The sequence below is a fragment of the Elgaria multicarinata genome, chromosome 1 (genome assembly GCF_023053635.1).
Source record: "Elgaria multicarinata webbii isolate HBS135686 ecotype San Diego chromosome 1, rElgMul1.1.pri, whole genome shotgun sequence".
Taxonomy (NCBI): Eukaryota; Metazoa; Chordata; class Lepidosauria; order Squamata; family Anguidae; genus Elgaria; species Elgaria multicarinata.
In genome coordinates, this window is record NC_086171.1 from 96,846,222 (window position 1) to 96,870,103 (window position 23,882).

Genomic DNA, 23,882 nt, shown 5'->3' on the forward strand with positions numbered 1-23,882 from the left:
TTATGCTAACCACTTTGGAACTCTTGGACCCTTAAACCTACAACTGCTAGGCTCAGACTCTACAAAAGTGACAAGGATTAGCAATTTCACACATGAGTTCTCTAAGAATTCTCATATGGATACCATCTGGACATGGTGATTTGTTTGTTTTCAATTCATCAATAAGGTCTAGAATCTTACTGATAAGATCTCTGGTGAGCACTATTTGCCTCAATTAATCATCCATGGGCATATAGCCTATATCTTTTGGAGTGAAGATGGACACAAAGAATTCATTCAATTTCTCTGCAATCCTGTCATCCTCCTCTAGTGCTGCTTTAACTCCCTTGTCATCCAATGGTCCTTCCCTAGCCAGCTAGCTCCTTCTGATGTATTGAAAGACTTCCTTGATATTTTTTATTATTAGCAATATCCTCACCCCATTGCTCCCCCATTCCCCCCTTTGTAATCTGTTCGAGTTTCCTATGTGCAAGTTTGGGATCCACAAGACTTCCATTTTATGAAGGAAGTCTTCTTGTCTCTAATAGCTTCCTTGACACTTCTTGCTAACCATGCTGGTGACTCTTGGACTTTGTTCTGTCTTTCCTCACCAGCACTATTCATACTAGCTGAGCTTCTATATTGGGATTGAGTAATCCCCAAAGCACTCTTGAAAGGTCTGACTCTTTCGACTTTCCCTTACAACTTCCTTTTTACCAGTATTAGAGAAGTTTCCTCTTTTGAAGTCAAACTCAACACTAGAGGCCTTCAAGAGGCAGCTGGACAACCATCTGTCAGGTATGCTTTAGGGTATTCCTGCATTGAGCAGGGGGTTGGACTCGATGGCCTTGTAGGCCCCTTCCAACTCTGCTATTCTATGATTCTATGATTTCCTTGGCAATTTCCCACTTATATGTAAATTAAGTTAGATAGCACAGTGATCACTTTGTCCAATCAGTTCCATAGCACTTGCATCTTGCCCTAGTAGGGTGACCATGGCCAGATCTACACGTCGTTGCGAAGGCACTTGCGTACATCTGGAGTGCGCCCCGAAGCTCATCGAGACACACAGGCTTACTTTCAAAGCGCATTTTCCCGGCTTTTGGGCGCTGTTATTTAGTCCATCTTAAGTGAATTTAAGGCGTCCCTTCTTCCAACGTGTGTAACAATTATTCGCTCTTTCCTCCCTGCCCCGCTCCGCCCAGACTTATTTTGTTGCCCTTTGACTTCCGATACCATTTCCGGTGCGAACAGCAGCATCCATCTTTAATCATCACCTTTCCCGTGTGCGAGGACAGGTGAACTCGGTTCCATTTTCCTCATTGCTTTCTTCTGTTGCCTTTCCCATTTTTAATAGTTTTTTAGCTCTTAATAGGGATGCGAGTAGTATATGGCCCTACTTCCTGTCAAATTTATGCAAATGAGCCATGTGGCTTTGTTTTGGTCACGTGACCAAAACAAACACCACGTGACCGGAAGTGACATCACTAGCTGTCAAAACAAGCAGCACGTGGCCGGAAGTGACGTCACCAACTGTCAATACAAACAGCACGTGACCGGAACTGACGACACTAGCTGTCAAAACAAAACAGCACATGACCGGAACTGACGTCATCAGCTGTCATAACAAAACACCATGTGCCCAGAAATGCTGGCACTACCTGTCAAAAGAAAGGCCACGTGGCCGGAAGTGACGTTTTTTCTGCGGCGACCGGAAATGATGCTTTTTGCAGGCGACCGGTGGAACATGTCCAGGCATGTCTCCCCACAGCCTCTCAGCGGTTGGCTAAGGAATATCACATGGCCTGCCCCGCAACCAATAGGAAGAGTTTTCAGAACCCCTAAAGGATTCACCAGGGTGTGCAGTGCTTTTCAGACTTTCAACCCGTCGGGAACAGTTGCTGATTTTAAGCAGGAGACAACATGGAAACCCCCAGCACCCCGATGAGGCCTATAGAGGTGTCTACCCCGATGGCACCAGAGAGGCCTAAACCCAGAAAGCGTTATCTCAGCACCAGCTCTGACGATGAACAGTTCCCACCAACAAAGACCCCACAGGAGGAAGATGAGGAGATCTCACAAATATGGCAAAGCTTGTTGGACTCTATCTCGATACCAAACTCTATAATGCAGGTAAAACTTTTTTTTTCTGGCATCCTATTTATGTGCAAAAACAACTTGTAAGAGTTACAGAAAATTACATTTTCCCCTTAAATTTCCAGGAGCCAGCAGCAGAGGCTGTAACAGCTGAAGAACCTGAGAAGTGCATCAATACTAGCATCCCGCCGTCACCTATTGAGCTTTGGAATATGGCTTCTGCAAGTAACATTCACATTCAGGTGTGTGTGTTTTCAGTGTTCTGTCTAAAAAGTTTTCCAAATAGATTTAATGTTAATAGTTTTAAAATATCTTTTAGGCTCCTGAAGCATTGGCAAACAATCAGCCGGCGCATCTCACCCTGAAAAATCTTCTTGGACTGTCGATTGATGAAACACAGCACATTTTACCAAGAAAGCGTCGAGGAGCTATGCGTGGAATTGTCAGAGCAACCATTTATGGCATCTTGAAACACTGCCTAAGCCAGTATCTGTATGAGAGCTGTATTGGATGTACAATACAGGCCCCTGGACAGAGCTCTCACGAATGTACAGTATGGACAGAAAATGACATTTCCACAAAACTACGCATTCTTTGTGCAAAACTCTGGTTTCAGCCTGTGTTGCATGTTGTTATCCTCATTGGTTATTCTCTAAATTGTCTTGCTTTGACCTCAGAGAATGTGGACCAGGTCTTAATTCTGACTACAGAGATTAGCAGAGCTATAAATCCTCGAATGTACCTTGAAAAAATTATGAAGACCACCGACCAATCCTTTCTTCAACATGTAGAACGCGTAATCAAAGATCGGCCCTATAAGTCATTTCTTACATCTGTAAATGCTGTTTTTAGAAATTCTGTCTAAATTCCTTCATTGTTAAATTGTTTTGCATCATTGAGAATTAAAAAATAAAGAAAACTTTATTTCTTTATGTAAGCAATAGTTTTATTTTATTTCACACCACAGGTACATAATCCCATCATGGAAGGAACTAAGCCAGGGTGGGGGGCCAGGGAAGGAAATGAACAAGGGCAAATCTAATCACTGTTGCATGGGGCAGAAGGAACTGAGCCATTGTGGAGTCAACATTGGCTTTCACCAGGGGCAAACCTAATCATTGTTGCATGGGGCAGAAGGAACTAAGCCAGTGTGGGGTCAACATTGGCTTTCACCAGAGGCAAATCTAATCACTGTTGCATGGGTCATAAGCAACTAAGCCATTGTGGAGTCATCATAGGTTTCCACCAGGGGCAAATCTAATCACTGTTGTAATGGGGTTGGAAGTCTCAGCCAATGACAGTCTTCAAAATTAGAACCTGAAGGACAACACCCAGAGCCAAAAAGTATATAAAGAATCAGAGCAATGCAGAAGCCATCTTTGCAGCCCATAGGAATCTGAAGTTCTCCGGCATGTAAATGGTGAGTGATTTTTTCTTTTCCTTCAACTCTCTATTTCTAAAGAAATATTTTTTCGGCTTATTTATCTCTGCTAAATACACAGAATAGCAAATCCTAAATGCATGCTTATTTTAATTTTGATTGTGGTGTAGAAACTCCATCTTTTCAATTGAGGGAGCATGATAAAAAATAGCCCAAGCATATGGCCGTGTGTATGAGAAGGTAGTTACTTTTACTTAAATATAAGGCGTTTTACATTTTAACTATGAACCCTTTAAATTGGAGCTAGGGTAAAATGCTTGTGCCTTGGGTAAGTGGCCACTACTGTAACAATAATAAAAAGTCCCACACTTATGGCTTAAGGTATTTTAATTCATAGACACAGCTGAAATTTCTATACAGGAAAAAACAGCCATTTCAGAGCGTAACATTTAAGAAAAAAAGACAGACATTTTTCTCCCGTACGGTGGGACGGTTTCTCGGCCTTAGCCACATTGAATAATCCATTTTCCTGTGGTAAAGAGAGTAAAGCAGTTTCAGTTAGGATATACAGTACTAATATAGTTTGCCTTTTACCCCATTTCTTCAAAGGAGTCATACCCAGCCGCCATTTTCATTGATCCACTGTGCCTTGGTGTTGTGGATATATTCTGCCATGAACTCTACCATCTGTCTTGTGTTTTCATGAGTCATAAGAATCCCACATGCTTGTAGTTTCTTTAAAAGAGCAAACCCAAACAGAATAATCGATAATAAACGTCCAAAATTAATTTTTCCATCAGAAAATTCTTCTTTCATCACAAGATTGAAAATTCTACAGCCGTCCTCCATAGAACGCAGTTCAAGTGTATCCATAAGCGTCAACAGCTCCTTGTTAGCAAAATCGTGATACATAGAGGTAAGTTTCTGTAAAATCAGAGTTGTTCTGTATTGTGATGTTTTAGGTGATGGTTGTCCAGAAGTACAGTTCAAATAGTTTACAAAGAGTTTGTAAACATAATCAAATGATACAGGATCCATTGGCCTTTGAAGCATAGTAAAAAAAAGTCCGACGCTCTTTTGTGTTGTATCTGGTCATATGTGGGCTAGCCCCAACATGTCCTTGAGGAATACCTGAGGAATACCTGTTGTGTATTCAAACTACTTGTGTTTTACAGAGGGTGTTTGTGAAATGTCGCAACAAAAGAAAATCGCTCAACCAGGGAGCCAGAGCCCCATACATGAACCTACCCATACTGAAAATCAAGGTAAAGACAAACATGATTGTTATTTCATTTTTATTTTGAGGGTAGTGTTATCTTGTCATGAAAATATTGTGCAAATGTTGAATGTTTATTTTTTTCAGAACAATCGGATGACCACGCAACCAATGAGAATCTCAAACCTCAAGATTCAAAGACTGAGACAACACATGAGGGGCCCCAAGCATCAAAGGACGACAGACCTGGAGGCCACGGTAAAGCCAAACGAAAACTCAAACACCTCACGGGGAACACTTTAAAGCCATTTAAAAAACGGAAAGTGGGCACTTCTGCTTCTGATAATTTAGATGACGTGTTTGAATGGTACAAGCAATGTACTGAGGAGACTATGTCAGCTTTGAGTGCCCGCTTACTGAGACCCCATACATCAACAAAATATTTGGAAGCAGCCCGGGCTAAAATTTCTAACATGCAAAAGTATTTAGAGGGCCTGAACAAGATGAGACAGCATGGAGCAGGACAGCTGAGGCATCGTTGTCGCACACGCAAAGGATACCCACAAGATCTAGCATTAAAATACAAGTACATATCAAAGCGCGTTAGGAATGCTAAACGCATGAAAGCTGTGGGGAAAAGAAGTCCATCAATGTTAAATTTTTTACAAAAAATCAAAGCTTCAAAGACAGCTCCAACCACCTCCCGCAATGCTGAATCTCCACAAGCAGCACATATGGCTGATTTAGAGTCTGTGGAGCCGTCTATTCTGAGTGCAAGTGATTCTGTACAGGCATCCCCTACAGACCCTGGACTAGGTACCCCAGAACCCCTTGAGGAAAGCCCTCTATCACCCAATGAATTGCCAAGAGTTTATCTGGAGAGGCTGAATAGGTGGGAATGGCATTCACCACGCCTGCCTGTTTCTCGATATGGGGAAACCTTCAGGTTTGCCAACCTGGAACAATTAAACCATCCACTCCTGATACAAGAGGCAATCCGAGAGGCTGTTCAGGGCCTTCTTGATGACCTTAATGTGAGGTTACAGGCTGGGGATCTTGTTCAATTACGTTTAGATGGTGGTGGACTAAATGACTCTCTCTACACTGTGCAGAGGGTCAGAGGGGGCCTGCTTGCTTCGGATCTCATGGACAACCTCGCAAACCTCATGCAGAGCAATGCCGAAATCCACATTCATGGGACTTTGCGCCTAAATGTATTAGTTATCCGTAACAGTGGAGGACGGGGACGTAGAGTTATAAGTACTCTGCTCCACAGCCAGTTAGTGCAGAAAAAAAGGCGGTTTTTAGTGGATCTAAGCAGCACCGATAGCAATTTGTGTTTTGGCGGGGGTCTCTTGGCAGTTATGGCCCCACAAAGACCCACCTTTGGGGAGTTAATAGACGGGGCAAGGCAGCTGTATAGAGAGCTGGGGTTTTCAGAAGACAACAAAATAATGTTGAGTGACGTGGCAGCCTTTGAAAGGCATTTCAAAGTAAATATTGCTGTGGTTCTGCATGGGGCTAAGGGCTGGGAGATATTTAGGACTGGGGATCCGGTACACACTCAAACATTTCATCTATTGCTACATGATGAACATTACTATGGGATTCTAAACATAAAAGCATTTTTCGGTAGTAAAAATTACTGCAGCATTTGTGGGAATGTGTACAGTCATAGTCACAACTGCAAATTTTTCTGCCGTTTATGTTTAGAGGCGCTGTGTGAGCCAGGGCAAGAGATGCGGTGTCCTTCTTGCAGGTTATTCTGTAGGTCCAGAGACTGCTTAGAGAGACACAGTGCTATGGCATCTCTAAAGAAGGTGGACTGTAAATCTAAAATTATGTGTGACACTTGCAATTCTTATGTCCCAAAGAAACACCAGTGCAAGTTGAAATGCTGCAAGCAGTGTGAAAAGCCAGTTTGTGATATAAAGAGTCACCGGTGCTTCATGCCCCCTGTCAACAAATGTGACATTTCTGATAAGTATATTTTTTTTGACTTTGAATGCACACAGGAAACGGGGATACACTCTCCCAACTACATTTTTGCAATGGCCCTCAATGAAACGGATGCATGGGAGTTTAAAGGGGAAGATTGTACTTCTGACTTTGTCAAAAGGTTTATTGATAAAAAGTACAGGAACTGGACTTTTGTGGCCCACAACGCTGGGGGGTATGATAGTTACTTCATAGTTAGGCAGCTCATTGCAGAAAAGATGGACGTGGATCTTGTCACACAAGGCGGCAAACTATTGTGTGTGACGGTGAGGAAGCTTGGAATCCGTTTTATAGACAGCCTGAACTTCTTGCCCATGAAACTGGCGAAATTACCACAGGCCATGGGCTTTGAAGGTTGCAAAGGGCATTTCCCACATTTTTTCAACACCGCTGAAAACTGGGATTATGTGGGGCCTATGCCCAGCATAGATCAGTATGGCGTTGACAGCATGATGCCTGGAGAGAGAGCAGAATTTCTCTCATGGTATAGGGAAAATCAAAGCAACACTTTTAACCTCCAAAAAGAGCTCATGTACTACTGCAAGCAAGATGTTAAAATTCTGAGAAAGGCCTGTATCCTGTACCGAGAAGAAATCATGCAGATGACCGCTGGGGATGGTTCATCTGCAACAGGTCTTGATCCTTTCCAGTACCTTACTCTAGCCAGTGTCTGCATGGCTATGTTTAGACACATGTTTTTAAAAGAAAACAGCATAGCTCTTCTCCCATACGACAACTACAATATGCAGATAAAGCGGTATTCCACACCTTCAATACAGTGGTTGATGTTTGTAGAGCACACGGAGGGTATCGAGATACAACATGCCCTGAAAGGTGGGGAGTTCAAAGAAGGTCCTTATTTCCTTGATGGGTATTCAGAAATTGGTGGGTGTAGAACAGCCTTTGAGTTTAATGACTGCTTTTTCCACGGCTGCTCTGTTTGTTACAATGAGAACGGTCGAAACCCAATGACTGACACAACTTATCGCGAGCTGAACTACCGTACACAAAACAAAGCTGACTATCTCAGAAGGCAGGGGTTCAATGTCAGAACCCTTTGGGAGCACGAGTGGAAGGAGATGTTGGAATCTGATGGGGAACTCAGAGCATTCCTAAGTAAGAAGTGTCTGCCTCAGCCTCTACAGCCTAGAGATTCTCTTTTTGGGGGAAGAACAAACGCCATCTGTCTCTATTATAAGCCAAAGGCTGATGAGCAAATTCATTACTATGACTTCACCAGTCTGTACCCATTTGTTAACAAAACCAAAGAATACCCAATTGGACACCCCAAAATAATCCATAAGGATTTTGGGCCGCTCTCTAGCTATTTTGGCCTTGCTAAAGTTAAAATGCTCCCCCCACGCCGCCTCCTTTTCCCTGTGTTGCCTGTTAGGATGGATGGCAAACTCATGTTCCCATTGTGCCACACGTGTGCCAAGATTAAACAGCAGGAGTGTTGTTCTCACAGAGATGAGGAAAGGGCTATTGAAGGAACGTGGTGTACTGTTGAATTGTTGAAAGCACTGGAGAAGGGTTACAAAGTGTTGAACATTTCAGAAATTTGGCATTTTGAGGAAAAATCTGATCAATTGTTTTCAGATTATATAAAAATGCATCTGCGCCAGAAGCAAGAGGCATCCGGGTACCCCTCTTGGTGTACAGATGAGGAGAAAAAAAGAAAATATGTCAATGATTTCTTTGAGAAAGAAGGTGTGCAATTACGTCCACATGAGATTGCTGTGAACCCTGCAAAGCGTCAAATTGCAAAGCTGTTCCTCAATTCTTTGTGGGGTAAATTTGGCCAACGCACAAACTTAATGAATACTACTATTGTAAGGGATCCTGCTGAGCTTTTGGAGTATGCATTTTCTCCACGCTATGAGGTTTCAAACTTTGAAATTATAGATGAGGACACAGTCAGTGTGTCCTGGAAACATGCAAAAGGTCTCCACACAGTATCGGGAAAGACTAATGTTGTGATAGCCTCTTTTATGACCGCTTATGCACGTTTAGAATTGTATAACTTGTTAGATATGTTGCAAGATAGATGTTTATACCATGACACAGATTCTGTGATATTTGTGAGCCGGAAGGGGGAACAGAATCCTCCACTGGGTGACTTCTTAGGGGACCTGACCAGCGAGATCCCACCAGAACAGTTCATCACAGAGTTTGTGTCGGGTGGTCCTAAAACATATGCTTTTCATTTATCCTCAGGCAAGTTTTGTGTCAAGGTAAAAGGCATTACTCTGAACTTCTCCAACTCAGAAAAGGTCAACTTTGACACATTGAAGGAGCTTGTCTTAGATTATCACACAGATCCGAAAAACATTGTGGTCCAGCAAGGGACCATTGTGAGGAATAAAAAACAGTGGCTAATTGAGTCAGGTATCCTTAAAAAAACACTCAGAGTGGTGTATGATAAAAGGGTCCTCACTGGGGACTTTAAAACCCTGCCTTACGGATTTTAATGGATACCAGGTGGCAGCATCCCTTCTCGGCCATTCTGGCAGGGCCAAGCAACTGCGGTAAAAGCTATTTTATTAAAAATTTGCTAGACAATGCACACACCCTGCTCTCGGTGATGCCTGAAAATATAGTATGGTGTTATAGCTGTTGGCAACCATTGTACAAAGAACTGCTGTGTAAATATCCTTTTATTAAGTTTGTGGAAGGAATGCCTGAAAAGCTGGATGATGATGAACTTTTGCCTGTCAATAAACCAAATTTGTTAATTATGGATGATCTTATGGACTCTGCTTCTAACAGCCATGAAATTCAGAAAGCCTTTACGCAGTACGTGCACCACAGGAACTTGAGTATTTTTTTCATTACACAGAATATTTTCTGCAAAGGAAAAAGCAACCGCACCATTAGTCTAAATGCAAAATATATGGTGCTGTTCAAAAACCCGAGGGATAAATTACAGATTGCGACTCTAGCCCGTCAGATGTTCCCGGGAAATACCCGCTATTTCATGGAAGCTTTCTACGATGCCACATTTAAACCCTACGGCTATCTGTTGGTGGATTTAAACGCCGCCACCCCCGAATCTTACCGGTTGAGAACGGGGATTTTCCCACCAGAGTGGCCTGTGGTCTATACTATGAAAAAAGGTACACCTAGTTATAAAAGGAGTGGCCATTAGTGGTATGCCTTCTGTTACCGGCGATCCCTCAAACAGGAAACATGTCTAATCGCGTAAAGAGAAATCTGGCCCTCTTAAAAGTTCTAATTAAGGCCACACCACGCCAGAGGAAAGCTATTATAACCACCGCTTCAGACGATTTTATAGCGGCCCTCTCTGAAATTGCACTCAATACTTTAAAAGGCAACATACCACTGACTTCTCGCCAGGTACGTGTCTTAAGAAAAAGACGTCGCTTTATCAAAAGCCTGGGCAACAAAAGAGTCTCTTTAAAAAAGAAGAGACAATTGGTGAAGCAGTCTGGGGGGTTCATTGCACCGCTGTTAAGTTTTGCCATTCCTCTGATAACTGGCCTTTTAAGTAGCCAATAATGGAGTATACCGAGAAGATGTATTTGGTACCCAGCCGCCAGCTGGAACAATTAAAAGGGGGGCCCCCTAAAGAAGAAAACATCAGATCTGCTACAATCTATGCCTTAGATACTGAGATGCAGGGGGTCCTTCAAAGATCTGACTTAACAGAATATGAGAAGGCTAAACGCTACGATGCTCTGCTTCAAAAATATCTAACGCATGTAAGACAAAAAGAGGCAGAGAAAGAAAAACTAAGCCTGTTTCTGACACAACACCAGCAGACCTCTGAAGAAGAACCAGTGGCTGTAAATACTGACACGATGTTTCAAGAAGTCTTGGACAGCATCCCGGCCAGATCTAAGAACAACGCCAGATTGCTATTAAACAAAATGAAGCAAAACAAAAGTGTTTCTTCATGGGATGACAAAGGAACCTTTGTGTACAAAGGGGTTGCTGTAACCGGTTCCAATATGCTGGATTTGATCAGAGGGGTTACCCAAAATCATCCACTGCCACCCAGGCGCGTCCCTAAAGGTTGGGATGTTTTTCTGCAATCCATGGCTGAGCTAAATGTTCCAACGTCTGTAGTAGGCAATTCTGCCAACAGAGAAGTTTTAGAACACCTAAAAAGCTCCCCAGGAGCTGTACCCTCATCTATTCGGTCGCCGGCAACTCTTCACAAGGCTTCTAAAAAGAAAAGACAATCTAGTCCTCATACCTGGCTCAAGTTATAACACCGTAATGTTTTTGAAGATGTAAAAATAAATGTTTTAATATGTTAAAACCTATTTACTGTCTGTGTCTGTTTAGTGGCTAAGAATAATCACACAAGTAAAAATCTTTTAAACTCAATTTTTATTAGAAAACATAGCTATGAAAAGCAGAACAGGACATACAGCCTTGGGTGGTCTGAAATACGCTTGAACCACGGCCGCGTACATTTTTCTTGTTTTTAATAAATTGTAAAACCATTTGGTCATTCCCTTGTAAATCGTAAGAATACAGTTCTTGGATCTGTTTAAATGTTAGTCCCTTGCATCGTTGCTGTAAGAAGAAGACACAATGATGGCCACAAACAACTGAATCTGGAGCCTGTATTTGTCGGGGCTGAAATGCGATCTTGCGTGCATTTTTGGTTAAAAATTTCATGATGGTTTCAGGAAACAGCGGATGGTCTGGCGGGTGTCCGTAGGAATCAAAAAATTCTCCATTCTTGTCTTCTGTCAAGTAGATGGCTAGCCAATGCTCTCCTGGGAGTTTGTGAGGGTGGGTGTTAACCACCAAACACACAGGACGCTGCTGTAACCATCGTCTGGGTAGCATGTCACTGGGAAACACCCCATAGAAAGCCGCGCTGGTGTAGTGGTTTGAAGATAGGACACGAGTTAACTGTACACTGTCCATGTTACATATAGTCAAACAGGACATTTCTTCTATGGTTTATCTCTATCACATTGTCAAAAACACCATACACGATCATGGTGATTGTGTCAGCCAGGGCTCTACCAAAGCGAAATTCGGCCCTCAGGTTTCCAGTTTTAATCAAAGAATAGTGGTCTCCGCCTTCTTGGTCGGGTGTCAGATCAAATGCAAAAAGGGTGTAACCTCTAGCATAGTCCTCGCGGTCAATTAAAAGAGCCCTATCTTTCATTTGTTTGCCAGCGGCCTGTACGAGACTCATGTATTCTCTAACACAGTGCCCCTCTTCGAAGGAGGGCTGGAACGGTTTCGTGGGGATCTGTTCTCCATCCAGGTAAAGGGCAGCAAAATTTGTATAAAAATGTTGAAAATTAAATGGGTTTTTATGATAATCGCCGCTGTAAGAATCATTATCCACCATGCCTATAATTACCTGTTTAGGTAATTGCCCCAAAAACAGGTTTTCCTGGTTGGCGACACGACTTCCCCTTGGAATGCTAAACACTTTCATGCTCACACGATCCACAGGATATTTGGCATTAGCTGTCAACAGGGCTTCTGCATGACCCAAACGAACACCAGGTGCAACTCTCACTTTTTTAACAAAAAGCGAGGCTGACAAAATTTGTAGTTTGTAAGGGGTGTTTGCAACGTCTGACATTAAGCAGAATGCATCTTTGCTGCGGGTAAGTTTAATTTTCACATCAACCCCATTTAACAACAGCTTTTCCTGAAAAAACAGGTCGGCGTGGAGGTGTCCCAACAGGTCTATTTTCCGGCTTTGAGCAGTCAGATTTGCTCTTCTAATAAACCCGGTATTGTTGCCATCCAGATCTGCAGATTCAAGTTCCCCCAGTATATCTTTGTAAAAGAGCCCAGCAGAGAATTGTGTTGCTAGGGTATCCTCGCTGTAGTTCAACACAGCTTCAAAATAACCTCTATACGGATATGAATTATTGCTTTGGCTTATTAAACGATCACCAAGTGTCACATCCAGCTGACTAAAGAGGGAGGCTATTGGATAATTCACCAGGCCTACCTCTGCAGCTGCAGCAAGGTTGGTTCCGTCAGGATTGACAATTTTGCAACACACATAGAGTAAGGTGTTATTTAAGTCCATGTAATCTTCACCATTTCCGGCAATGAAGAAATCGAGGGGTGCCGTGTCTGTAAGGGCTGACAAGGGTGGTACCTCAATAAACAAACTTCTCTCAATACTGGTCTGTGTGGGGCCAATGTTGAATAGATCAAGTTCAGATTTAGTGCATTCTTCAGAGCCGCAGTGGATAAAAGCCATGGCGATGTCTTAAAATATATCTCTTTTAGCTGAACTAGACCGCCGCCTCTTTGATGCAGTTTGTCGTTTCTGGCGTTTCTTTCCACGCTGCGCTTTCCTTTTAATGGGTTGGGGCGGACCAACCAGGCTCACCTGTGAGGCTTTTCTTTTTAGAGACCGCCTCCTTTTAATGTACATCAACCCTGTCCCATCTTGTGGAGGTGGGGTGTTCATTCTGTTCAAAACCTCTTGTGTAACATGGCCTACCACATCTTTAGCAATATTACGAGCAGCGTTTTTTGCGTGGGGTTTAATGATATCTAGGCCTCTTCTCAAAAGGGGGATTGCTTTTCGGAATAGGCTCCTGAAAATCCCGCCAAGTCCTGCGCCATACATAACCGGAGAACCATGGTATCCAGGCAGGGCATATCCAGCCTGTGCCTTATAATAATTCCTATAAACGGCTGGATCCCCATAGCTTTTCAAAATAGGCATTTTTAAAAGACAAAAGCTCTCCGGGGGCGAAAGTGCAGCTTCACCGTCACCTTATCAAAACGAAATGGTACGTTTTTGTTCTGATCGTTCTTTATTTCAATGGTGATAGTGTCAATGTGATCCCTGCATACAGGCAGGTAGTGTGGTTTGTCATAACCAAGGGTTACACATTCATTGTTCTTTCCACGCACGGGTACGCAACGCAATAACGGTACATAATAGTCTCCTACTATCTGGTGCTCCACAATGTCTGTGTACACGTATAAGGTGTTAAAACCCCGGGTAATGTCTGCATAAAAAGGGAATTCTTTGACAGCCACGTCAGGACTCAGTCCTAATATTTGGGCCAACTCTGCATCACATTGAAAGGTAAATTTTCCTGCAGGCTGTAGACTAACCTTTCTGGACACAGCGTCGTACTGTAGGGTCACTTTATGACCACCATGTATAAGTTTGTTCATCTTTTCAATCACCTCCGGGATGTCAGCATAATAACCATTGCACAGAACTAAACGATACATACGTTCCTTGTCAGAAATTTCAAATCGTCCGAAGGTAGTTAGAGTCTCCCAGCTGTGTGGATACTGTATTTCAACTAACCCCACTTCCCACGATCCTGGAAGATCCAGAGCTCTTGCTAATTGTATAGTGTATGCTGAACTCTTGTTGTTTGGAAAAGCTGAAGCACAGGCATTGCTGGGCAAGGTAACGTAAAACCCATGATCACCCATACTTCTTCTCTACACTTCTATACAGGTTCACGAAGATCAGAAGCGTTCACCCAACTGTTGAACTTGCTAGGCCAACCTAACCATTTAACTAGGTGACACTTACTTCTGCCCCTTCCTTTTGTTGCTAAGATTTCTTCAATCCTGTATGTCCTATCCGCCTTGGCATTCACTTTCTGTAATTCTTCAGGATAGAAGGTTCCCACCACAGCATCTCCTTCATAATCTTTTAACAGGTATACAGGTCTCTTTGCTCTTTTGATGACTTCATCCACTATAAATAACTCTGTGGTAAAATTCTGTTCATAACCCTTAGCAAAGACCCCCTTGCATTTAGAAATCCGTACGTGATCCCCTTTTTTTAACAAAGGGGTCTCTGCTTTTCTGTTAACATTGTCTCCATAGACAGTTTTCCAAACTGCAAGTGAGTTAGCCTGATTAACATCCACAGGTCGCGCCCTGATGGTTCTGTGAAAGCTGTAGTTATAACTTTTTAGGAGGCGTGGCAGCACATCGATGTAGTTGAAGGTATTATTCGCTGTAAAATACCTCCACATTTTTGTTTTGAAAGTTCTGTTAAACCGCTCCACCACGGCTGCTTTGACATCATTATTGGTGACAAAGTGGTGAACACCATGTTCTTTTAACACCTTGCTTACTGATTGATTTAGAAACTCTTTCCCTCTGTCTGTTTGCAGTTTGCCTGGCTTTCTGGCATCTTGACTGAAAAGGTCATTAAAGGCCCTGGACACTTCTTTACCGGTCTTAGTTTTTAAAGCCACAGCCCAAGCATATTTAGACAAAATGTCAATCACTGTTAAAATGTATTTGTAGCCCCTGTTGCATTTAGAAAACTGTCGCATATCCACTAAGTCAGCCTGCCACTGTGCATCCACACCAGACACAATAGTTTTGTTTCTTTTAAAATGGACTCTGCCAGGCCTATGCAGCGTGTATGCATCCTGGTCTGAAAGCCATGAGATAACCTGTTTTTTAGTCAGTTTTTCACACTGCTTTTTGGCCTCTTGAAATAGAGGAGCCACACCTCCAAAGCTCCCCACCTCTCCAGGTGTATAATATATACTCTTTAGAATTTCTTCATGCTCTGCCATGTTGCTTGTTCAGTAAGATATGGACACACACGTAAAAAGCACAATTTTTTATTGCCATCAGTAAATCTTATCACTCAGGAAAGGGGCAAACGCATGAAACACAGGAAATGTTTACATTCCGGGAACTCTCGATTTGCAGATTCTTAAAATTGTCAGTCAGCGTATCAACCTGTGAAAAAGCAAAAACCATTAATTAATTGGTACCTCTTCTGGGCAATTACCAACACACAAGACATTAAGAAATATCTTACCGGCAGGCTACTCCTGTTCAGCTTTTCCCGGTCCTCCTCTTTCAGTGATCGGTAAGGCGTCCAGGACAAGTTTGGGTAGGACCTCTCCATTTTCTCAATAGGTCGATTAGACAATTTCCTAAGTACACCCCCATCCACATCCTCGACGGTGTTGGTGAACCCCTCAGGGCTCTCTGAAGTATCCATAGCCTCTGTGTCAGGACCTTGTTCAGTATAATCCATTCGGCCGTCATCCCATGATGCAGTTTCAAGAATAGAAACCTCTCCTGAAGGGTGTCCAGCTAATGGTAAGCTCTCAGTTACCGGTATCATCTGGTCAGTATTCATATTTCTAGGCTGAAGATTCAAGGGTTCCAGTGGATAAGAAAATCCAGAAGGTTCAACAGATAAGGGTATAGTCGTTGTTGCAGCAGAACTATTATTGATAATATTCTGAGACCATGGTGTAATGTTTCTGTCTGCTGGTGGATATGAGAAAGAACAAACAATTCCCTTCTGTCTGGGTTGAATTTTCAAGGGCGCCGGTGGGAAAGAACCCCCCCCAGGTCCTGTTGTGCTCTCAGTTGCGGCATAACTATTTTTTATAACGTTCTGAGAATCTGGTGTAAGTTTCATGCCAACCTGAGGATAGGGTGAAGATCGCATTACGCCCATCTTTCTGGGTTTAGGCCTCATCGGGGTGCTGGGGGTTTCCATGTTGTCTCCTGCTTAAAATCAGCAACTGTTCCCGACGGGTTGAAAGTCTGAAAAGCACTGCACACCCTGGTGAATCCTTTAGGGGTTCTGAAAACTCTTCCTATTGGTTGCGGGGCAGGCCATGTGATATTCCTTAGCCAACCGCTGAGAGGCTGTGGGGAGACATGCCTGGACATGTTCCACCGGTCGCCTGCAAAAAGCATCATTTCCGGTCGCCGCAGAAAAAACATCACTTCCGGCCACGTGGCCTTTCTTTTGACAGGTAGTGCCAGCATTTCTGGGCACATGGTGTTTTGTTATGACAGCTGATGACGTCAGTTCCGGTCATGTGCTGTTTTGTTTTGACAGCTAGTGTCGTCAGTTCCGGTCACGTGCTGTTTGTATTGACAGCTGGTGACGTCACTTCCGGCCACGGGCTGCTTGTTTTGACAGCTAGTGACGTCACTTCCGGTCACGTGATGTTTGTTTTGGTCACGTGACCAAAACAAAGCCACATGGCTCATTTGCATAAATTTGACAGGAAGTAGGGCCATATACTACTGATGCGCATATGTGCTTGTTCGGTTAGGGTTAATCTGCTCTTTACAGAGCAGCGTTGATTGTGCTTTAAAGTCTATAGCCAACCCACGAATCCGGTGCGAAAAGCATCCATTTTTACTCCTCACGTTTCCCGCGAGCGAGGAGAGGGGAGGTGGGTGGTTTCCATTTTCCTCATTCCTTTCCCCTTTTGCCTTTCCCATTTGTAATTTTTTTTAAGCTCTTAATAGGGATGCGCATATGGGCATGTTTGGTTCATCTGCTGTTTACAGAGCGGGGGCTATTGTGCTTTAAAGTCTATAGGCAACCCACAAATCCGGCGGGAAAAGCAGCATCCATTTTTACTGTTCACCTTTCCCGCCAGAGGCGAGGGGGGAGGGGGAGGTTTCCATTTTCCTCAGTCCTTTCTTCTGTTGCCTTTCCCTTTTTTAATATTTTTTTAGCTCTTAATAGGGATGCGCATATGTGCATGTTAGGTTCATCTGCTCTTTACAGAGTGGCGGCTATTGTGCTTTAAAGCCTCCCCTCCACACATAAACCCACCCCACCCCTCCTTAGATTACCCTTTAATTTTGATGTTTTTATGTCTGCTGATGAATGCATGTTCTCTTTTTAATGAAGTGCTATTTTTTATTTATGTACATTATTAATTTAAATAAAGTTATTTTTTAAACAAAACTTCATTTTTGGAGACTACTGGTTGAAAAGGGAAGTACAGATGCCAATACAAAAGGTTTTTATTCAATATGTAACAACATAACACAAAACATAAAGTCGGGAAGAGAGTGAAGGAATATACAGCAACAACATTGCAATTATGCATTCCATCTGTGGCTCCGCAGGATCCCCGAAATCCCAAAGCTGCAAAGCCGTCCATTACCTGTATTAAAAATTGAAAGACAATGTTTAAACCAACAGGAATGTTTAAATTGAAACACATAGCAGTTCGTCTCACATGCGCACGTGTACCGGCAACTTGGGGCCAAAGGGAGACACATAATTCCTATACGTAGCACTAGTTTGTTCATCACACATGCGCACATGCGCATCCAACTACAGGCCAAAGGGGAAAAAAAACTTATATTCATAACAGGCGTTCGGTTGTCTCACATACGCACATATACAGGCAACTTGGGGCCAAAGGGAGAAAAACCTTGCTATACAAAACCCCCGTTCGTTCGTCTCACATACGCACGTGGACAGGGAACTTCGGGACAAAGGGAGAAAAAACCTTCATATACAAAACCCCCATTCGTTCGTCTCACATACGCACGTGGACAGGGAACTTCGGGCCAAAGGGAGAAAAAACCGTCCATAACCTACCACTATCCATGGACTCCATCTTCTCCACAACGAGCACAACGACCCAAAAAGGGAATTCTGGGATTTGAGGAATTTTTAAAAAAGGGGGGAGCAAGAGAAAACGTCACAAGCATCCACCAAAGCCAGCCTCTAAGAAACGTCCACTTGGGATGGAAGGGACAGAAGTGTGAACCGCTTCGACGAAACGAAACGAAAGAAAAGGCGCATGAGGCAGTAAAGAAAGAGGCACCTCATTTAGGTACGTATTTTATAAAGGCGCACTGAAGCGCCTTCACAACGATGTGTAGATCTGGCCCATATTTTGGAAACCAAAAAGGAGGACAACATGTCCAGCCTCCAAGAGGGCGTGCCCACCCAAACACGACCTTGGTCACAGGTCTGATTTCACAGCACACAATTAAGACAAACCTGTTCTACATAACATCTTAATGTTAAAATCACTGGAATAAAGAACAAGTCAGACATTCAATGTATCTGAAATTAACTTCACTCATTCTTACTTTTGGTGCTTTTGCTGTACTTTGAAGCTTTTGCTATGCTCTGTGTGATACAGTCTCCCTTTCCCTCAAATATCTTTTCTGACTGAAAATCCTTCACTGGATGTCCATAGTTTCACCTTTCCTAACATTTAACACTCCCCATCACCTTTCTCATATCCATACACACAGATTCAGCATACTGCTACCACTCAACAAATGAAGCAGTTGACAAGTGCAGCAAAATCTAGTACAATAAGCTAGCAACCTAGCATTCAGAAAGAGCATAAAATATGATTACCCTGCAAACATTAGCCATGGAACAAAATGGACTAAAGGCTAGCACCTCTTAGCTTGTTTCAACTTCAACCAGACATAACAGTCAAAAACAACCAAGAAAAACACACTCACCTCATTGACGTAGCAATACCTAATCACAAAAATGTTGCAGAAAAGGAAGAGGATAAGAGAGAAAAATATACACCACTGGCTATGGAAGTTAAAGAACTATGGCAACAGGGAAAAGTTACAATTATTCAGTTAGTCACATCAGTCACCAGCATAGAATCATAGAAAAGTAGAGTTGGAAGGAGACAACAAGGCCATCAAGTCCAAGCCCCTGCTCAAAGCAGGAATACACCTCAAAGCATACCTGACAGATGGCTGTCCAGCTGCCTCTTGAATGCCTCTAGTGTGGGAGAGGCCACAACCTACCTAGGTAACTGGTTCCATTGTCATATTGCTCTAACAGTCAGGAAGTTTTCCTGATGTCCAGCTGGAATCTGACTTCCTGTAACTTGAGCCCATTATTCCGTGTCCTGCAGTCTGGGAGGATCGAGAAGAGACCCTGGCCCTCCTCTGTGTGACAACCTTTTAAATATTTGAAGAGTGCTATCATGTCTCCCCTCCATCTTCTCTTCTCCCTAAACATGCCCAGTTCTTTCAGTCTCTCTTCATAGGGCTTTGTTTCCAGACCCCTGATCATCCTGGTTGCCCTCCTCTGAACATGCTTCAGCTTGTCTGCATCCTTCTTGAAGTGTGGTGCCCAAAACTGGATGCAGTACTCAAGATGAGGCCTAACCAGGGCTGAATAGAGGGGAACCAGTACCATCACATCATTATTATTTTTTACAAACAACCTTCAGAAATTAGGCCTACCAAAATACATGAACGCCAAAATCCAGAAAGCAGTCATCCTTAAAACATGTTCAATAGTCAGCATGACTTGGCAAAATCACCATGAGCAAGAAAAGAGATATAAATGATGATGATGGTGATGATGATGATGATGATGATAATGATGATAATAATGGCAAGCCTGTTAATTTAAAAAAAATATTTTAAGAAGGATTAGGGTGACCATATTTTGGAAATCAAAAAGGAGGACAACATGGTCGCCCCCAAGAGGGTGTGTCCAGTACCAAGGGGGCGTGCCCACCCGAACATAGCCTTGGTCACATGTCTGATTTTACAGCACACATTTAAGACAAATCTGTTCTACATAACATCTTAATGTTAAAATCACTGAAATAAAGAACAAGTGAGAGATTCAAAGTATCTGAAATTAACTTCACTCACTCTTTTGTACTTTTGTAGGTTTTGCTGTACTTTGAAGCTTTTGCTATACTCTGTGTGTCACATTCTCCCCTTCCCTCAAATATCTTTTCTGACTGTATCTTCACTCATTGCAAGCTGCTGTTGTTGTAAACAGGGTTTGCTACTGGCCCCAGATCTGTTTCAAATTTGGTATGGCTAAAGCTCTACCTAAAAGCTATCATGGTGCCAACTAGGAATGTGCTCCGCTTCTCCTCGAACCGGAGAAGCAGGAGCGGAGTGCGGGGCTTCGCATACCGTTAAGGCGGAGGCGAAGACGATTGGGGGGGCCGGCGGATTGAGGTGAAGAGGATCACCTCAATCCGGAGCTTCGCCTGAAGGTAAGTGGGGGGAGGGGGACTAATCTGGCGCTGCCATCCATGCAGCAGCGGTGGCGGCAGCACCAGGTAAGGGAGCAGGGAGGAGGGACGCTTACCTTCCTCCGTCGCCAGCTTCAATTGAGGTCCCGGTTGAAGCTGGAAGTGAAGGCCGAGGCCTCTTCCGGTTTCAACCGGGGCCTCAATTGAATCCCGCGACGGAGGAAGGTAAGGGGGCAGGGTGGGTGGGTGGTTTCTCTTGCGCCACCGCCGATATAGTGACGGTGGTGAAGCCGGATCTCGCTCTGCTCTGCGGAGCGGGAGACGGCGGAGCGGCGCAAAGAGGATCGGGCCACGAAGCAGATTGGGGGGGCCGTGCACACCCCTAGTGCCAATTTTTAAAAAAATCCTAAAAAATCAATGGATGAACGGATCTGTTTCAAATTTGGTGTGGCTAAAGCTCTACCTAGATCCTATCATGGTACAAAGTTTCATCTCTTTTACTTTAAAAATGACAATTTTAAAAATAATAATTTTAAAACCTTAATTTTAAAAAATTTCTAAAAAATCAATGGATGAACGGAGCTGTTTCAAATTTGGTGTGGCTAAAGCTCTACCTAAATTATTTCATGGTGCAAAGTTTCATCTCTTTATCTTTAAAAATGACGATTTTAAAAATAATAATTTTAAAACCTCAATTTTTTAAAAAAAATTCTAAAAAAATCAATGGATGAACGGAACTGTTTCAAATTTGGTATGACTAAAGCCCTTCCTAAGAGCTACCATTGTGCCAAGTTTCATGCCTTTATCTTAAAAAAATGACGGAGTTATGAGCATTTTTGTTAATTCCCATTAGAGCTGCTCTTTGGGGGGAAATCCGGATTTCCCCTCCCCCTCCCGGATTTGCCATCAGGAACCCGGACAAATCCGGGCGAATCCAGTCATATGGTCACCCTAAAAAAGCCCAATAGCAAGGGAAGAATTGGAGAGATACAGCATTTGCCAACTACAGGTGAATTTTGTTGTGGCCCATACATTATGAAGACACTTCCTGTGGTCCAACACATCTCTATTGATAGAAAGGAATTCACATTGCAACGGAGACAAGATGTACCTCTGCCAAGGAGCACTCTTCTCTGAGGTTTGCTGGGTTTGTCAGCTGATTTATTAGCCAGTTCTGGTCACGTAAGCATGAAACAATTGAGCATGTGCAGAGGACACTTGTTGACACAATACAAAAGTCAGCCACTAGTTCTTGCAATTTTGTGGTCAAGCTAGCTCTTTCCTGTAGCAGGCTGGTTACTTGGACAACCAGGTTCAAAAGGGAAATCTGCCCCAGCAGCTAGGAAAAAATGGAAGTCTGCCTCACCACAGACTCTTTCAGTCTGGACAAGTGAGATACATGAGAGTGTGTGTGTCTCTTCTTAGAAACACGATTTTTAAAAGCTGCTGCTCAGCTTTTTAACAATGCCCGATAATTGACCTCTGACCTTTCTATTCTGATTGATCAGATTGATCTTATGTCAAAATATGCTTAGAATCATAGAATCATAGAATAGTAGAGTTGGAAGGGGCCTATAAGGCCATCGAGTCCAACCCCCTTATAGTCTTGAGATACACAGTGAAGTTAGAGAAGCATCCAAAGGAAAAAGTGTTGTAGTAATGGGTTACTTCAGTTACCCTCACATAGACTGGATAAATGTGTGTTTTGGTCATATGAAAGAGGTAAAATCTCTTGATATCATATATAGGACTGCCCTTGAACAGCTTATGAAGCTGATTAGAGGGGATGCAGCCCTCCAGCCCCCGCCCCCAGCGCTGATCTGGCCTTCTCCTTGGCTGGCGCGGTCAAGGACAAGGCCTAGATCGGTTCTGGGTGGGCTGGAGGGCACGTTCCCAGACTTCTGCTAGATTGGTCCTCACAGGGCCAATCTAGCCTTCTGCTGGGCTGGCATGATCACCAGCCCAGAGCAGCAGGAAGAGGAGGAGGAAGAGGAGAAGAAGAAGAAGCAAATAACAGGTAAGATGTGTGTGTGAGAGAGTGTATGGGTGAATAGGGTGCTTGGTTGTTTGAGTGAATGAATGTGTGTGTGCATATGTTTTGGAGTGTGTGATCCTGAGTGGGTGGGTGGGTGCGCGCACTGGCAGTGTGTGAGTGTATTGATTGATGTGATATTGTCTGAATGGGATGCCTTGCTTTGAGTGAATGGATGCATGCGCATGTTAGCAGTGGGGGGGGGGGTAGGGTGACCATATTTTGGAAACCAAAAAGGAGGACAACATGGTTCCCCCCAAGAGGGCATGTCCAGTACCAAGGGGGCGTGCCCACCTGAACATAGCCTTGGTCACATGTCTGATTTTACAGCACACATTTAAGACAAATCTGTTCTACATAACAACTTAATGTTAAAATCACTGAAATAAAGAACAAGTGAGAGATTCAATGTATCTGAAATTAACTTCACTCACTCTTTTGTACTTTTGTAGGTTTTGCTGTACTTTGAAGCTTTTGCTATACTCTGTGTGTTACATTCTCCCCTTCCCTCAAATATCTTTTCTGACTGTATCTTCACTCATTGCAAGCTGCTTTTGTTGTTAACAGGGCTTGCTACTGGCCCCAGATCTGTTTCACATTTGGCATGGCTAAAGCTCTACCTAAAAGCTATCATGGTACAAAGTTTCATCTCTTTAGCTTTAAAAATGACGATTTTAAAAATAATAATTTTAAAACCTCAATTTTTAAAAAATTCCTAAAAAATCAATGGATGAATGGATCTGTTTCAAATTTGGTGTGGCTAAAGCTCTATTTAAATCCTATCATGGTGCCAACTTTCAGCTCTTTATCTTTAAAAATGACAGCTTAAAAATAATAATTTTAAAACCTCAATTTTTAAAAAAATCCTTAAAAAATCAATGGATGAACGGATCTGTTTCAAATTTGGTACGACTAAAGCCCTTCCTAAGAGCTACCATTGTGCCAAGTTTCATGCCTTTATCTTAAAAAATGACAGCTTAAAAATAATAATTTTAAAACCTCAATTTTTAAAAAAAATCCTAAAAAAATCAATGGATGAACGGATCTGTTTCAAATTTGGTGTGGCTAAAGCTCTACCTAAATCCTACCATTGTGCCATGTTTCATGCCTTTATCTTAAAAAATGACGGAGTTATAAGCATTTTTGTTAATTCCCATTAGAGCTGCTCTTTGGGGAAAAAATCCGGATTTCCCCTCCCCCACCCGGATTTGCCATCAAAACCCGGACAAATCCGGGCGAAACCGGTCATGTGGTCAGCCTAGGCTTTTTGCATCCTTTCCATAGTAGGGGCCTGTCTCAGTTTTGAAGCATCTGCATTAATCTAAAGTGGTATTAAATGTGGTTTCCTCATAATGTTCCTACAGTTCCCTTTCTCACAGGCAAGACCCTATGTATGTTTCTTCAGAAGTAAGTCTTATTCAGTTTTATAAGTTATAGAATCATAGAATCATA

General features: G+C 42.9%; 2 protein-coding genes across 2 annotated transcripts; one reads left to right on the plus strand and one right to left on the minus strand.

Annotated features, from left to right (window-relative positions):
* The first annotated feature begins 1,592 nt into the window (after positions 1 to 1,592).
* LOC134400507 (uncharacterized) lies at positions 1,593 to 3,648 on the plus strand. Its single transcript, XM_063128904.1, has 4 exons — positions 1,593 to 2,112; positions 2,202 to 2,318; positions 2,396 to 2,911; positions 3,628 to 3,648. Exons 1-4 carry the CDS (start codon positions 1,903 to 1,905, stop codon positions 3,646 to 3,648), a joined length of 864 nt encoding a protein of 287 aa, XP_062984974.1. The 5' UTR covers positions 1,593 to 1,902.
* A 7,929-nt stretch (positions 3,649 to 11,577) lies between these two features.
* LOC134400578 (uncharacterized protein F54H12.2-like) lies at positions 11,578 to 12,888 on the minus strand. Its single transcript, XM_063129031.1, has one exon. It carries the CDS (start codon positions 12,886 to 12,888, stop codon positions 11,578 to 11,580), a length of 1,311 nt encoding a protein of 436 aa, XP_062985101.1.
* Between the last annotated feature and the right edge of the window lie 10,994 nt (positions 12,889 to 23,882).

Coding starts and splice junctions, on each gene's coding strand:
- LOC134400507 (XM_063128904.1), top strand. CDS start 1,903: ATGGAAACCCCCAGCACCCCGATGAGGCCTATAGAGGTGTCTACCCCG. Junction 2,319..2,395: donor CAAGTAACATTCACATTCAG/GTGTGTGTGTTT, acceptor AATATCTTTTAG/GCTCCTGAAGCATTGGCAAA. Junction 2,912..3,627: donor ATAAGTCATTTCTTACATCT/GTAAATGCTGTT, acceptor ATTGTGGTGTAG/AAACTCCATCTTTTCAATTG.
- LOC134400578 (XM_063129031.1), bottom strand. CDS start 12,888: ATGGCTTTTATCCACTGCGGCTCTGAAGAATGCACTAAATCTGAACTT.